General features: G+C 39.5%; 1 protein-coding gene and 1 long non-coding RNA gene across 3 annotated transcripts in view; one reads left to right on the top strand and one right to left on the bottom strand.

Annotated features, from left to right (window-relative positions):
* The window catches only part of fbxo41 (F-box protein 41), a 71908-nt gene that overhangs the window by 29066 nt on the left and 25317 nt on the right, over positions 1–17525 (top strand). For both annotated transcript variants that reach the window (XM_017709480.2, XM_037532862.1), the window contains exon 3: positions 10812–11019. In XM_017709480.2, the coding sequence (XP_017564969.1) occupies positions 10812–11019 (208 nt within the window). The remainder of the gene's footprint in view (positions 1–10811; positions 11020–17525) is intronic.
* LOC108434400 lies at positions 9289–10903 on the bottom strand. The gene is made up of 2 exons (XR_001858368.2): positions 10773–10903; positions 9289–9684 (listed from the first exon to the last, which is right to left on the bottom strand). It is a non-coding gene; the product is annotated as an uncharacterized LOC108434400 (long non-coding RNA).

Below are 17525 nucleotides of genomic sequence, written 5' to 3'. Positions count from 1 at the left end.
ATGCTGTTTGTATTTTGTGAATTGCATCTTTTTACATTAGATTTAGGACCTAATCAACACGTGGTATACTGACTGACTGTTTAAACCATGTGTTTGAAAACAAAGGGATTCATCTTTGTCAGTTCCAAATGGATTTCCTAGTACCAGCTCTAAAATGAACTGTCTGTTCAAATACCCAGAGTGTTTTGTTCACAAAACAATAACTCTTTTTGCTCTATTGTCTTTTTCCTGGCATGATTCATATCACCCCCATTTTCAGCCAAGAGATATTTGATTGTGAAGCTCATTGGTCAATATCTTTTGGCATAAATGTACTGTGGAAATAAGCATGACTTGATTCCGTAATAGCTGTGTGATACTGTATGGGGCTGCAGCCGTCAACAGAGTCGACTATATTAATTATAAAAAGTTAACAATTTTTTTGTTGATATGTCATTCCCTTAAAAATGCACCCTAATATGTCCACTTTTTCTTTTTTCTGTACACTTATATTGCTTTTTTAGTCACTTTTTGTATGTACAAAGGACATGGAGCCTGTTTTCATGCTTATGGGCAGAATTAACTTTGTTTACTAAATTTATTGCTAAATTTCCTTTATCTATCTATCTATCTATCTATCTATCTATCTATCTATCTATCTATCTATCTATCTATCTATCTATCTATCTATCTATCTATCTATCTATCTATCTATCTTAATTCCAACAAAGGTCAATACACACTACACACACAGAGCAGTGAGGCTTCTGTCATTTCTTAGCATCATAAGAAAATATTATTCATGGCAGAGACAGAACTTTAAACAGTGCCAGCAGCAAAGGGAGAACTTGAAAGCAAGACCAAACGAAAGTCACAGCACACCAAGCACAAGAAACAAAGCAGAGACAGTAATGAGTTCCGACACATTTTGCAGTGGTTTAGTGCTTTTAATTAACTAGCCTTAGAGGCTAATCTCAGCCCAGTAGATGTAACATTAGCCTACGCATTGGAAAATGAAATGGCTCATTTAAGGTTCAGTTTAATTTAAACATACAGGGACAATGCACAGATGCATTACATGCATAAATATTTTGTTAAATGTGCAGGTTTAGCTATTTTTTAAAAGTATAACCGATTATAGAAGTAAGTTGAATCCGCTTTCGCTTAAACAAAGGTATGCAGCACTTACGTGCTTTGCCACCCACATCTTACCAGCCTTTAAACGGGATGCACATAACAAGGCTTAGTATTCCCAGGGATACATGGATCGGTATGGATCAAAAGCCATTTTCAGTTGTTTTTTACCCTGTCAGCAGTGCTAGCTCCATCAAATGTTAGGACCCTGTGCAATCCTCCAGTACAATCACAGGTAAAGAAATACAAGCGTGGGAATAATTACACGCTCTGTCAGTCCCCTGGATCACTGCTGTCTGCTTACCTGTAATGTGTCGTCTCACGCTCCTGACAGCACAGCCTGCTGAAGGACTGTCAAACAAGCTGTGAATCGGGCTTTCAGCTGCACTAACCCATATGATGAATACTAGGCATTTCAGAATCCACCTGCTTAAGAACTGAAAAGCCTCTGTGTCACCTTTTCTTTGTAATGCTATTAGTGTTTAGCCTAGCATTTAATTGAATAGCTTTTGTAACAAGTGTGTCAGTCATTTCTCTTAGTTGAGGTAGGGCTGCAAATTAGGGTTTCTGCACTCAGAGGCGCAGTATACAATTCTGATATTTGACCTCAACAGCAAAGCAAACACACCCCTCCCTTCAGTGCTGCTTCAGACGCTCCGCCATTCAAATCCATGGATGTGAATGGATGACATAAACAACAAAAATAAATTTGTTACCCACCTGTCAAACAGCAACCTCTTCATCCCTTTTCATGTCTTTTAACTCTTGAGGATGAAGTCAGCGTCTTTTTCGCCAGCTTCTAGGTAGGAATTCCCTATTCCACCATGAATGTTGCAGCAGTTAGGCTACATTCAGGTGCCTCAGCCTCTTGTTTCCACTGTTTAAGGTGGAACGAGAAAATGCGAATGGGAAGACAACTTCAGCCTCGTCACCTCTCTCTCCATTGATGAAGCACCTCACGGTGAACTCGGAGCTGAAATGCCCTTGCCTAGTCTAAGAACTTTGATTTTCTCTTCTTTGGCTGTTTTCTGACCATCTCTCCTTTTTGTGGAGTTCAGCACCTTGCCCCCAGGAGATGTTCTCTGAATTTGACAAAAAGTGTAACAGATTAAAACTGTATACTGCACCCTTAACCTAGTAACCTAATAGCCTAAATAAGAGGCAGATGACATGACGTGAAGCAGCATCTCTGCTTTGCGTTTATCTATAATTCTATAAAAAGGCGGGTTCAAAGAGAAGTAAAATCATTGAGAAACACCAGTAACACTTGCCTGACCACATCTCTTCATGTAAAAATCTTCCCATCTGAATGGTAGTTGTGAAATACAGACTTAAATACAGTAAGTAATAAGCCAATATTATGCTGATATGCATTGCAGTAGCTACACAGCGCCTAATGACAGTGTAGATCGGGTTGTGTCAGGGCGGGTCACGGCAGAGGGAGCTGCTAAGGTCACCTCCCCAAGTTTTGCCTTCTTCAGTAACCCTCCCTTTGCCGCTGTATCTTGCAGCAAGCAATTTCTTCTTTTATGGTGGAAAAGAATAATAGATACCATATCATTTCAAAAGCTTCCTAGTGTTTTATAATCTGTTTGAATGGCTGTGGTTAATGGCATACTCCATCATTTTTCCTAATCTCAATGTATAGCATAAGGGCAATCATTTCCTTGCCCTTACAATAGAAAAGAAAACCCATTGACTTAAAACAGGCTTACAATAGAAGCCAATAGAAGCCTTCAGTACATGCCCATTGGCTTTCAGTTATGAGTCTGTTTTGAGTCTAGTAATTATTTTCCATCGTAATTGGACATGTGATACAAATGAGAGCCAGAGATTCTTTTTGAAAAACAGTATAATTTAAGTAAATTTAAGTAAACAAAGTGTGAACGTAAAAACATTGTTTGATAATTGATGTCATCAGCCTTGGCTGGGCTTTGTCTGAGTGCTGCAGGCTTACGTTTAGTTTGGCTTTTAGTGTTCACTATGTTTTTGCTGAGAGGAGAAAAGGCAGGAACCGACCTCTCCAGCACCGATGACTAGGCCGTGGCCCTTCTAGTGGCCAGCTGTGAGTACAGATGGTCCACTCCTGCCCGGAAATGTCACATGTGGCCTATAATATCTGTAGCTCCCACAGTGCACTGCGACTATCCTGACAGCCAGAGAGGTTTGATAAACCTCATACAGTCCCAGAATTCTTTGCACGCCACATGCAGGGGACCTGGAATTCAACTCCCTGTGAGGCTGAGGGCATGTAGGCTTACTTGTGGTCCTGTTACCCACAGTGAGGATGGTAGTTTACTTTGGAATTGGCAGCCGTACCTTTGGGGCGTTTTAATTCATTTGAACAGCAGGAAACACCTTCATCTGTGCTTTGCTGTGTAGCATGGGCAGTCTATTCAGTCTGTCTTTCCTCCTCTCTCTCACCTAGGGGTGAGCAAAATGGCAAAAAATATCATTTAAAAATATACTTTTCTGCCTGGGTTGATCTGTTACATCAAACAGATGACTAAAAACACTTCAAAAACAGTTTTTATATATTTTTATGTAATATTTTTAAATATTCACAAGTATTCAAGACCTATAAACCGTTATTCAAGCAAGCCCAAATAAAATAAGACAATGGCGTATTGGGCTTGCATCTAATCAGCTACTTCTTAGTATGTAATTTATGCAGTTTTGTACACTGGCTGTTGTTGACAGGCTTTCTATTTTTGTCTGTATTTTTATGATACATGCATTTCAGTGTTCCAGATATACTGATGATACCCATTATATAATCTGAAAAGTGTGTCGTGATATAATTCATCATGATAACAATAGCATCACATTGCCCACCCCTGCTCTCATCCTGTGTTTGTTTCTTTATTTCTTTCTTCCTTATCTCCCACCTCAGCAGTGGGTCTGCTGCATCAGTGCAACACTATTCTGCATTCTGAAACATGCATGGAGAATCAGAGACAAACAGGCAAAGAAGAGCATTCAACACAGAGCGGAAACAGATGGAAGACCAAAGGAAAAAAGAAGAAACTGGAAAGGCAGAATGACACGAGCCTCGTGCTTTCAGCTCTCTCTCCAGCTCTTTATTAGCTTGGGAATAAGCTCAGACGACAGAGCTATTTAGTGCGATCTCAGTGTGCTTTGTCAGTGTCCATCAGGACAGAGAAATAGTGAATAAATGCTGCCGTCCGTCCCCGTAACGAGGTCACTCAACGAACAGAATGCTCCAGAACATCTCCTTCACTGTTTACTCCACCATTAAACAGACATGAAAGCAGCACTAGAACATCCACTCACCTACTTCTGTCAGGAGCACTCTCCTATTTTTATCCAAGTGTGATTTTTGTCTCACTGTCTGACCTCCTGCACATTGCCATCTTTAGATAGCTTTATGAGGTTCAAAATGGATTAGCAAAACTAAATCTTTCAAAGGGATCAGTGGCTTATAACTGTGTCTTATTTAGAGATAGCTCAAAAATCAGATATACGCAGTTTCTCCTTACCCTGAACGTAGACAATCAGACATGCTTGGTGTCTGAAGTATGTCTTTAGTTTTGCACTACAGCTTCAAGGCCTATGTAGCTAATAAGTAAGCTTATAGCCCCCTGCTAGCATAGACCTAATTGCATGATAATCCCAAACGTGGTTAAAATTTCAGGCTTCACAATGACTGCTGCTGTTGTTTTTAGCTACATGCAGTGCTGTGCAAAAATCAGAGACCACATCTCAAAAAGTCAGAATCATGTTCAAGTTAATCGTTTTCAGGGATTAATTTGAAGAGATTAGCTGTAGGAGAAAAATCTAGCTCAACTCTCACATCAGCTCTACAAAAATCTCTATCAAATTATTCTGTACATCCGTCACGCATGGGAGTCTGCATTCGGACTCCAATTCCCAGAATACACCGGGAGATCAGGTGACCTCGGACATCGACAAGCGCTCACAATCACCTGACTTAAATGTCTACATCTGTGTGTCATTTTAGTCTAAACTCTATTTTAAAGCCCGGGCTGTAGATAGAGTCAGTGCGAGGATTGATCACATGTATGACCTTCTGTATTGGACTACGTCTTTTGCCTTCCGTTTTGGTACCGTTGCTGTCTTCTGGATATTGGTTTTTGACCCTTTGCTTGAACTCTGTTTACTCTTGGTGTTTTGCCCCTGTTTGGATTTGGTTATCTGGTTTATCATTAAACCTCGTTTTCTTCCATCCGCAAGTGTCCAGAACTCATCGCTTCGCGTTACAACATCCTTCCATTGTGAGAGGCCTCTCAGCACTATGGGTCTGAAAGGCTGTCATGAAGTTCTTACTAAGATAGGGAAACGAATACAAAAGAAGAAAAACATTGCATATCAAACAAAGACGCTGATGATGTCCTCAGAACTATGGACTGACCACTCCAGTGTGGACTGCAGTCCAGACCTCACATCACTGAATGCGTTTGGGATTACTTGGTTCATCAGAAGCAGAAAGTGCTTCTTCTAAGAGAGAGAACAAATCTCCTGAAAAGAATGGAAACTGTAATAAAAGCAAGGGATTTAGTTTGTTTGTATAGATAACAGTTTTTTGTATGTTGTCTGTGAGCATTTGGGCGACTCTCCTTTCTCAGCTTTTCACGCAAAGATGTGTGAAAAGCAGGTTGTTTTCTGCATAGTCACTGCAGACAACGCTGAGTGGGGGCCAAGTATTGATCCCCACCAAACAATACCTAATGAGCACAGCTAAGCACATTCATCAAGTTGACTAAAATCACTGTGACACTTTAGAGCTGGAAATCACCTATCAGCTTCTTAATAGCTGGCTTGCCATTACTGGGTGCTGAACCCTCTCTATGCACACTTCTTGTTAAAAGTTTAGGATGACTAATGACTATGATTTCAGTTTAATTCAAAATGACTTTTTTTCTTTGTTGATATACACCAAATACCATATTTAAGACCACGCAGTTTTTTAAAGTAACTATCACATGTAAATATTTTACATGATATTTGTGACAGTGCTACTTTGGTAAGAATGCCATAACCTACACATTTCCTCTTGTTGCGATGTCAGCATTCAAACATTTTAGCTGTTTAAACCACCTTTGGGACAAAAAATTGCAATATGTGCTTTTAACAATAGTTTTGATGAGAAACCTGTCAAACCAGCATTTAGGCAAAAACCTACTCTTCATACTAAGGACTTACATTGGGGAAATATACCCAAAGTAATGGTAAATGGCTGTTTTATGCTACCCATTTTAGGTATTTCCTAATTAAAATGTTTTTAAATGAGAAGTAACAGCAAGAAAAGTGAAATCTTTAAAGGAACGAGGTATCCTCAACCCTTTAACAGGAACATGTGTTTATACTGGCTATAGTTTAGTTTATCTGTGGTCTGCAGGATACCTGAAGGTTTTGAGCCTGAATATTTTCCCTAACTTCTGTCCAAAGAGCCTCCCTTCTACTTACAGCCCAATACAGAGCTCTTTTTAACAGGAGATTAGTGACTGGCCCCTTTGGCTTACCTGGCTCTGCCCCATCATGCCTGCACACAGTAAGGTCTGTGTCTAAATTCAGCCATATTCCACTGACCGACACTTTCACGACTTCTGGACAACAGCATAATTTGATATCAGAGGGGGAAACAAGAATAAATCTGATTGTCCTTTAACAAGTCCAGCCTGAATTCTCAGCCATTCACACTTTGTGATGTGACGTTGTCAGCTTTATATTTCTTCCTGTGAGGTATTGTGACTGTGGAGCCACTAAATTTTCATATATCCGTCGGGCCCTGCCTAACAGGCTCAGAACATCTCCACAAACCTGCTTATAACGAAAAATCTGTTCTGGTAAAAGTTAACACAACAGGCCCAGTACGCATTAAATTTTGAACCGCCAAGATATTCCTCACCAAGGAAGAGAGTCCTAAATTAAAAACACCTCCCTGCTCTCTACACTGTCTAAAAGGATTTTTCGGTCCTGTCCGGATTTAACATTACATGAACTAACACTTTGTGTAAGAGCTTTGAGCCCCACTCTTCATCTGGAAAAAAATCTGAGCAGAAAATTAAACACTGAAACTGCATTAGAATAACATTCAAATTAGGTTAAGATAATAGCCTATAAATTATGAGTGAGATTCCTAATGCAACAAAATGAATATCCATGCAGAGACTTAGCCCCATGAATCTTTATTATGATTGCGGCAGTGCTACACTGCCGAGTTATTTTTCACCAATTAAGAACCAAAGCAGAAAGTCCAGAAGCAGTGCACATGTTGATGAAGTGATTGGGCACGGGTCTGTAGGCATATGTAGTGTGTTTGAAGCAGTTGTAGGCATAGGTAATGTGGTATTTACATCACAGAACACTTTTCTGGATGGATCATCAGTATTGTCAGTACTTCTAGAACACTAAACAAATGCATATATACTTTAAAAAGACAGATTTAGACCAATTATAGGTTCTACAAACACTAGCAGTCAACGTATAGTAACCATGATATCTGATGCTGTGGTGAACACTTACTACACCTTCACATTAGCAGCTGTCAGAGTGACGGGGACCCATCATTCCCATCATCTTGTCAGTATTTGTAATACATTGATCCGCTGCGTGTTTCACACGGTGAGCATAATTACTCCCGTTATAATTAGCGCAACACAGTAATGAAACATTGAATACAAATCACTGCATTTATCGTTTTTAGTTATATTAGTCATTTTTAATGTGGCACTACTGTTTTTTTTTCCAGTTGATCAAACCTCAAAAAACGAAATACTGTGACGCATATCGTGTAACGTGCCTAAGCTGCATTTTTAAAAATTAAAGCTTACACTATTAAAATATATCATCAGGGTGATATTCAGTTGGTCAGTTAAGACAGGGGTTCCATATAGAACCATAAACTGTAATATGCTTAAGTGTATCTTTGCACGGTGAAATATCCTCAGAATAATGGAGAATGTATTGTATATGGTTCTTTATAGCACCAGAAATGGTTCTGCTATTATATGCATTTCTGGGGCTATATAGAACCCTTTTCAAAAGGTGCTGTGTAGAACCATATACAGCACATTCTCCATCAAATGAACCGCTATACCATGCAAAGAACTTTTTAAACAAGCTGTTCCTATTTTAAACAAAACTGATATACAGTTAATATACAGTTTATATTTTTCACTTTCTCAAATAAAAAGCTGTACAGTGTACAAGCCCACGAGCAATGACAGTAGTTTCTTAAAACATAGACAATCTTGAGCTGATATTAGTGACCAGTTGCCTCCTCGTGTGAACGTACAGTTAGATGGTCGCTCCACTCAGAGCTTCTGAAGTCACACATGTTTTTGTGTCTGTAAATGTTTAATACCTGCATACACTGATTTTCAGTAGGCCGATCTAGCAGTACTAAACCTGCCTATACAAACAGGAACCTGTGGTACTGATAGCTTTGTTCAAAATGGTTTTAATTAACAGTTAACCCTTTAAATCCCTGTGACTCCACAGAAAGATAAAACGGTTAAAAAGGCCACTAATAAATATCAGTATTACTGGCCAACCAATAAATTGGTCTAGCATTGCCATCAGGTGATGTCAGTGTGAATTCTGACACCACATTGTTGTGTATGTAAATTTTTCACGTTTGATGTCACTTTCTCAGTGTTTCTCCAGGTATCATGCAAGGTGACAGACTCTGATATTGTGAACTGTGGCTCCAGAAATAGAAAAAACAAACAGAAAAGACCCCTAGGCGCGCACACACGCACACACACACACACACACACAGTATTCACACATCCACACTATTCATGCTCAGAGCCCTGAGAGAAAAGGCCTAAAACGGCAGCGACTTTTCTTCTTTCTTCACAGCTTTACACACACACACACACACACACACACACACACACACACACACACACACACACACACACACAAAATAGGAGCCATTTTCCCCTCCTTATTTTACAGTGTAGTCTCTGCCACCCGCAGCGTGCTGTATTTAGCGACTGTGAAACAATTTCATCAGCCTTGCAGCTCCCTGTCCCCTGTACAATTCTTTCTAAATGGATCATCAATGAGCTGTTTAATAATACGACCATTATTAGGCTCTCATATGATCATGATGTTCTCCAGAGCCTTCAGTTACAAAGTGGAGCTAGTCGTTTCATCCTGTCATGCTTATTTGATCAAGCCTTATCATATCTGTGATAGTTTATTTACATGGCGATATGAAAGTTGCGTACACTTTCATTCTGGTTTACTCAAATGTCACTTGTAATCTCAATCACTGATCAAGATGTCTTTGCCTGAAGACAGACAGGAAAGGCTTCATTTTACAAACAGTCAGAAAACATGGAGTGTCCTCTATTGAGGAAAAACTGAAAAAAACGGGCAACTGCTCAGGCAAAACTACTGAAATTCATGAAATGTGGAAAAAGTGTTCATGTGTTCATCAACACCAAAGATTGCATGTGTCACTCTTTGTGCATAAGGTGCTGATAATGGTTGAGGCCATGTTGTAAACAGTGGCACAGGCTGCTGTTTGTAAGCAGAGATAACGGAGGCCGCACTCCTTCTGGGATTTGCAGAATGCTGGAGCACATAAACAAGCAGGAGAGAGAGAAGGGGAGGATGGAGAGGAAGACAATAGATATACTCATTAGTAGTCTATGTGCAGAAATCGGACAGTCTGAGGCAAGTGTGTGTCACTTTATGCATTTGTAGAGAAAAATATGCAATGTGTGCTTTTTGGTTCAACAGCTGAACTTGAACAGAATCATTATTACTAAACTAATACTGGATATTGCTATCAGAATACACATCAGTGAACACATCAGAAAAGATCGTATTACACATGCACAGCTCAAGATTGACATCATTTAATTGGCAGGAATGTAGTGTTAATAATGCTCTCAAGAGGCAGATTCAAACCCCAGTCTCTTGCAGGCAGGGAGTGACTTAACCACTCTGCCATATAGCCAGTTACAAATAACTACTAGAACTATTAAAATTAAAATCTGTTCTTAACTAACTGTAATAAATCCTCAAATAAATATATTACACACACACACACACACATTTATTTTGCTTTTTGTGGTCAGTTGCTGTTATGAAACAGAGGTACCTGATTTGCCTAGAACACATTATTAAAAAAAGACAGAACAAGGTGGAAGTTAGTTTCTCAGATGTGGTTTCTGTAGTAAGACTAGCTCTGGTACAGCTTGTCCACTAACTAAGCTAACGACATTAGCAGATGTTGGCAACATTGAGAAACAATGAACAGATATTTGTCTGACAAACGTACATGTTGGCACATCATTAGCTGAAGATCCAGCCCAAAAACCTGATGATTTCCCCTGGCTATGTTTGAGCAATAATGCATGTTTTTTAAAATGTATTCCTCTATGTGCTGCCAAAGTTTTGGTGCTACTCTTTTTAGCCTCTAATAATTAGTGCTGTTGCCTCAGCATGCACATCCCTAGAATGTTAGTTTATAATAAAACAAATTGATGTAATAAATTACCACTTTAGTATTCAGATAAGCAAAAATAGAAAGAGAATTTGGGCTAGGTTATATAGACGCATCTAATCTCCAAACATGTAGAAATACTACATAAAATCAATGCTAGAATCAGTTTATCTGAACGACTGTGACTCTGTGACAAATCATGAAGGTTTACCTATCTCACCCTCTCATTTGCTGTCATTGCTTTGTGCAGAGAGGTGGCACAAATCGATCAGTTCCTGCAGGAGACGGCAGCACGGGAGGCGAGCGCGAAAGTGCGCCTGCAGCAGTTCATCGAGGAGCTCCTGGACAGAGCTGACCGTGCTGAGAAACAGCTCCAGATCATCAGCAGCTGTGGAACAACACCAAACGGCAGCCTGGGCTGCTGTAGCCTGCAGGGCTCCAAAGCCAATGGACGACAGGTATTCATCATGATTCTACACCCCAGTCATTTTCACTCTGCAGGACCAGGGAGCAACTACAGAAGCATCAGTGCATGTGCAAATGAAAAAGGCCACATTGTTATCAATTGTATTATTGGCTGTGATTCCAGTATGAGACATAATAAATAATAATAATGATAACAACAACATTTTTAGGTATACACCAATAGTGTATGGTTGCAGAGCATTACAGAAAAATAACACTGTAGTTATAACAACCGCATAATTAATAAAATAATGTTTTTGCACTGTAGCCTAGCATTACCAGCGTCATCTGAGTAAATCGTTTGTCGGAAATCTACAAATCTGCAGAACTCAAAAAAAATGTACCATTATATCAGTGAGGTGTATAAACAAAAACGAGCAACTGCAAGTTTTCAGACGGTTGGCTTAGCAACCCAAAATTTCCAGTTATTATGAAATGGACCAATGAATCCACAAAAATCTGGAAAATTTGGTACGGAAAACGTTAGGGCTGACCCTAACAGCATTTCACATGCTTTGTTTAATCTTTGGTATTTCTTGAATACTAACCATATTCTTATGTATGTTCGTGTAAGTATAAAGTATATCCAGTTGCCGGCAGATGTTCTAATTAGAAAAAGCTACCATTTTAATCAGTGCCTTAGTCCACGCTGGCTGTGTCAGGAGCCCTTGCATCCTAGCACTTTTTCAGGAGGTTAATTTCTAATGTTCTCAACTACAATTAAACTAATCATTTACTAAAATACTTTGATCTTGTTGCCCTGCAGCTCCTGCGCTGTACTAATATAATAAGGACGATTCTCTTCTCTGACAACAGCTGCAGAAAAACTTGTGACTTACTTGCTGTTTGTGCTTAAACCAACTGGTCAACTGGAAAATTGTGAAAAGAAATTACATAGATCAGACTTGGAATCACTCAGTTATTTGAGACGATTCATCAAACTAGTCATGCCTTCATGCTATAACAGCCTCTTGTCACAGATTTAGCTTGTTCTGTAATAACTGTTCTATTTAAAATGATATCATTTACGTTACACTTTTTGTAGCTTAAATATAAAGCCACCAAATACTAGCCAGAGAAATGAAAACCGATGTTACCAGTATTCAAATTATTCAGGTCTGCCCTAGAAAAAGTATGGAAGTGTAAAATGTAAAATGTGTTGCCACTCAGAGAGACAGAGAGAGAGAGATAGAAAACAAGTGTGACATGGTGGTGACTTGCTCTGCTAGTTGTCTGCTCATTCAAACCTCACTGGATGTAACAGTGATTATAATGACCCATATTTAGAGCATTTGTTGAAAAGCAGTCTTAGTTTCACTGATGACTTGGGTTAATTTTTTTGGGGAGCGTTATCCATCCATGCCGTAGATAAATCAGGCAGGCAAGCAAGCGAGGATCTCTCTCAAGATACACACAAACCACAGAGGCTGACGTGTGGAAGATCTGCAATTTTCTCATTAATTTGTACAGAGCCCGCAAATCCAATCACAATGAAAGCATTTGAAATTTTCATTCAGGGTGTAGATAGGAATGCACTGAGCTGTGAGCATCAGAATTAATCGAGGAAGAAGCTGGGTCTTGTCCTCTGGGCATAACAGCACTGCATACTCTCCCCTGGATTCTCACATGGCTGGGCTCTAACAAACAAACATATATTTACTATCATATAGAAAACGTCATATTAATCATTTTATTATTCGCATTTTGACATTATTTCAAATCAATTCTTGATTTGGGAAAATTATTTACAGTAGCCTATTTCTGCAGGGCACTCTGTGGCCATTCCACTTTTGACTTATGTATTTTTAATAAATATGATCAAATATTTTTTCCCTTTAACTCTTAAGATTAACAAGGACTATGTTAGGCTGACAGCAAGCAGGGAGGAGTGAGAAGCCCCCTGCTCTACAAACATGGCTGTGCCAAGACGGCATAACAGTTTTCTTCATCACAAACATTTGTGAACTATTGCCACAATAAAGACAGCATGCATCCAAAGTGAAGCACTTATGAATGTTGGCTTGCCTGCTCATGTACAAATACAAAAACATTTTATGACTACTATGTAGGGTCTAAATAGACTACATTAGTGATGTGCTCTGTACATGTGTGCTTGTAGGGGAGTCTCCGATTGATCAGTCTCTTAGCAGGCCAATCTCAAAAACTAATCCTGTAGAATGAAAAATATGAAGCAAATGTTAAGCAGAAGACAGAACATTCTGGAGAAACATTTTCCAAATGGTCACCAGAACTGCACTGCACTGCACAACAACAATGAGAACTGTGATAACTATAAAAATATATAATAATAATAATAATAATGTCTGACATCAGTAGAAAACAGCAACCCTTATGAAAGTTTTACTAGATATCTACAAAAACAAAAAAACTACAAAAAATGCTAGCTTGCAGAACATTTTCAAAAGTTTCTCGTGGGTGGATCATCAGCTAAAAAATGTTCAAAACCACACATTGTACCGAAATATTGAAAGAATGCAAACCTAACCAAGTCCGTGGCCATGCTTTTGCTTCACTGCCAATAACAGGAACATTAAAAAGAAGTCGTCTTATTAGGGCAGAGATCTGACCTTGCTGCTGTAAACATCAAGCTTGTTAGCCCAAGAGATAATGCAGACAGACTTGGTTCATTTTAATGTCAGTAGGCTGCTTTCCAGTTAATTCAAGTACATTTCATTGAACATTTTTTCCGTTAGAAATCTGAGTTAGGATGAAGTACAGCATAGAACATAGACCGTTTTATCTAAAGATTTAAAGAAAAAGGAACTTACCAATTATAACACAGTCAATATCAGCCTAAAACCCTGATCAGAGCATGCTTAGTGCTTGCCTTTCTGCATTCATTAGGAGAGAATGTGAAAATGTGAATGTGCCCACACACACTGGCTCTCTAAGGACCCCCCACCCCCCCTCTAGGACACACTGTAAAGCAACACCCAGCACCCACACCCGCCCACCATAGTGCAGGGACATCTCAGTCCACCTTCAGTCAGTGGGCAGGGCTTTTGTTCAGCCAGTTCTATGGTCAGAGTGCAACAGTGACTCACAATGACAGCACTACCAAATACAGGCTGTGCTCCCAAAATGTGACCCCATGGCCTATATTCCCCTTGCCCACTGATAAGTCTGCATTCATGATGTCAGGAGAAGGACACAGTGTATCAGGAGCACACTGAGATTTGGAACAGAGCCTAAGTAGAACGAGAGAAACGAGAGAGAGAGAGAGAGAGAGAGAGAGAGAGAGAGAGAGAGAGAGAGAGAGAGAGAGAGAGAGAGAAAGGCAGACAGAATGACAAACTGAGGATATGTGGATGACTGAGTTTTGGCTACTCCCTGTTTTCTGCTTTTGCACAAGGGCACTTTAATTGACCCAGGAACAGCATGGAACTATAGTTCAAAGTATTCAACTATATATTTAAAGTAGTTCAGCATTGCTGTTTTACCATACTGAGATTACTTAAAGTACAGCAAGAGAGAAAGGGGCAAAAATAATGAGCGGGATGCAGCGGAGATTACATTATCCCAGCTTTAGCATGGCATGCTTACGAGTTATAAACATGTATTCTGCGGCTTAGCGTGACAGTCAACAAGAATACAGGACTGAATTACCTTCACATTACACACACAGGGAGCAGCTGGATATCTCCTCATAACTTTTTTGCTGCCCTTTTTGAACACTGCCACATACCTCAGTACTTTCAGAAAGAGGCATGACTGTCATCATGGTGATGTGGCTGGGCTCGGGACTTAGAGTGACAAGTCTCGTGAACCGTTTTGGAGGCCGCTCTTTCAAAATATATTCCCTTAGTTGGTGGTGGTAGAGTGTGAACGTATCTGTCCAAACTCTCACTGAGTGTTCAGTAGTGTTAAGGCTTGGTTTCTGTGAATGCCACAACTTATGATTTACATCACGGTCATACTCAAACCATTCAGTGACCCCTATTTACCCTGTTAATGGGGACCGTATTATCATACAAGAAACCACTCCCCAAGATTTGTTTAATCATTGGCTAAAAGGTGATCAGTGCAAATACCTTCGTATTGATTTCCAGTGACGCTTCTCTTTAAGGCAAATGCCCCCAAAGCATAAGAGAGAGACACTGAATGACAATGAAAAGGTCAGAGCATTCCGGCTTGTACTGTTCTCTCAGTTTACATCACATATGCACTCATCGACTTTTGGAGAATATGGTGAAGGGTGACAGCTGACCAAATCACGCTTTTTTCTACATCTCTGTAGACGAGTGCCTTCATTTTTTTTGCAGCGTTGAACTCTCATATGTCTAATCGTCTTTGGAGGAGCTTATTCACTGCAGCCCTTGTAGAATATGCCTTTCTTTGTATTTGTGGATGGACTGTTCTTGCTGACAGTCTGATCACTATTGCATTGACATTCTCAATAAACTGAGGAGCAATTTTTCTTGTTTTTTCTTACATAATCTTACTAATGCATGTGCATTAAAGTCACTGAATGTGCATTTTCCACCATAAATGTCCATACTTATTTACTGAATCTTTCCTGTACATCTAAATGAAGATAACTAGTCACTGTTGTACTAAAGAACTGGCCAGTTGAGCAGTCTTTTTGACTGAAGCAGCCGCCCTTGTCTTAATAATGAATCCTCTTTTAAAGTCTGATCTTTTTCTCTTGCTATGTTGATTCAAAAGGTCAGCTGGGCCTGCTAAGCACTTTTTGTACATTACAGAGCCTGGTAGGATTAATTGCTTAATTGTATCACACCTGTATGTGCACTTGTTACGCTTCTCAAATAATTTATCCAGGTTTTTCTTTTATCACTGTATTTTGTGATATTATACCCTATTTTGCCAGAAGTATTCACTCACCTGCCTTTACACGCATATGAACTTGAGTGACATCCCATTCTTAATCCATAGGGTTTAATAAGATATTGGCCCACCCTTTGCAGCTACAGTACTGTGTGAAAGTTTTAGGTATCTAAGCAACTTTTTAAACAGTTTACCTCAGCAGTGAGTTTATCACAATATACATTAGAATAAATTTGTATTCATAATTCAGATAAACATAAAAACAATACAAAGTAACAAGAACTTCTTGGATCTATATTTTTCCTTGACACCTTCACAGCCGCCACAGAGACTCGTTAATATCATCAATGACATCATGAGCTCAATTTACTGAAGCACTGATTGGTCAAACCAGGAGCTGCTTTTTAACTACATATAATACTGGGCTTCCTCAATACTGGCCACTATTATATAAATAATCATTATTAATTAATATTCTAGAAATTTTGTTTACTCAAGTATTAACATTTCTTAGCAAATAAACACAATCTACACAAATAAATAGATTTTGAAAATGTGTCTTGGGTGCCTAAGACTTTCGCACAGTACTGTATAACAGCTTCAACTTTTCTGGGAAGGCTTTCCACAAGGTTTAGGAATGTGTTTATGGGAATTTCTGAACATTCTTCCATCATTTGTGATGTCAGACACTGATGTTGGACAAGAAGGCCTGGCTCGCAGTCTCTGCTCTAATTCATCCCAAAGGTGTTCTATCGGGTTGAGGTCAGGACTCTGTGCAGGCCAGTCAAGTTCTTCCACACCAAACTTGCTCATCCATGTCTTTATGGACCTTGCTTTGTGCACTGGTATGCAGTCATATTGGAACAGGAAGGAGCCGTCCCCAAACTTTTCCCACAAAGTTGGGAGCATGAAATTGTCCAAGGGGCTGAACTCAACTCCTGAAAAACAACCCCACACCATAATCCCTCCTCCACCAAACTTTACACTTGGCACGATGTAGTCAGACAAGTACCGTTCTCCTAGCAACCGCCAAACCCAGACTTGTCCATCGGATTACCAGACAGAGAAGCATGATTGGTCACTCCAGAGAACATGTATCCGCTGCTCTAGAGTCCAGTGGCGGCGCTTTACACCACTGCATTCCACGCTTTGCATTGCGCTTGGAGATGTAAGGCTTGGATGCAGCTGCTCGGCCATGAAAACCCATTCCATGAAGCTCTCTACGCTGTTCTTGAGCTGATCTGAAGGCCACATGAGGTTTGGAGGTCTGTAGTGATTGACTGCACTTCGTGGCTGAGTTGCTGTCCTTCCCAATCACTTCCACATATATATATATATATATATATATATATATATATATATATATATATATATATATAATTATAATCCCACTGACAGTTGACTGTGGTACATTTAGTAGTGAGGAAATTTTACGACTGGACTTGTTGCACAGGTGGTGTCCTGAATACTTTTGGCAATATAGTGTACATATTTAAAAATCACATTAGAACTGTAGCATAACTGAAATACTCTATCAATTGGGCCTCCAGATAGCCCCTCCAATGCATTACATCTATCCAAACTAAGGGCCACCTAGCATTGACAATTAAAAAAGATTCAAGAGAAAAACCTACCTTTCTTCTTTGCCAATAAAATACGGCCATTATTGTCCTAATAGGCTACACAACTGGCA

Source organism: Pygocentrus nattereri, chromosome 22 (genome assembly GCF_015220715.1).
Source record: "Pygocentrus nattereri isolate fPygNat1 chromosome 22, fPygNat1.pri, whole genome shotgun sequence".
Classification (NCBI taxonomy): domain Eukaryota; kingdom Metazoa; phylum Chordata; class Actinopteri; order Characiformes; family Serrasalmidae; genus Pygocentrus; species Pygocentrus nattereri.
Note: the sequence above shows the minus strand (reverse complement) of the source record. Positions and strands in the feature narration are given on the sequence as shown.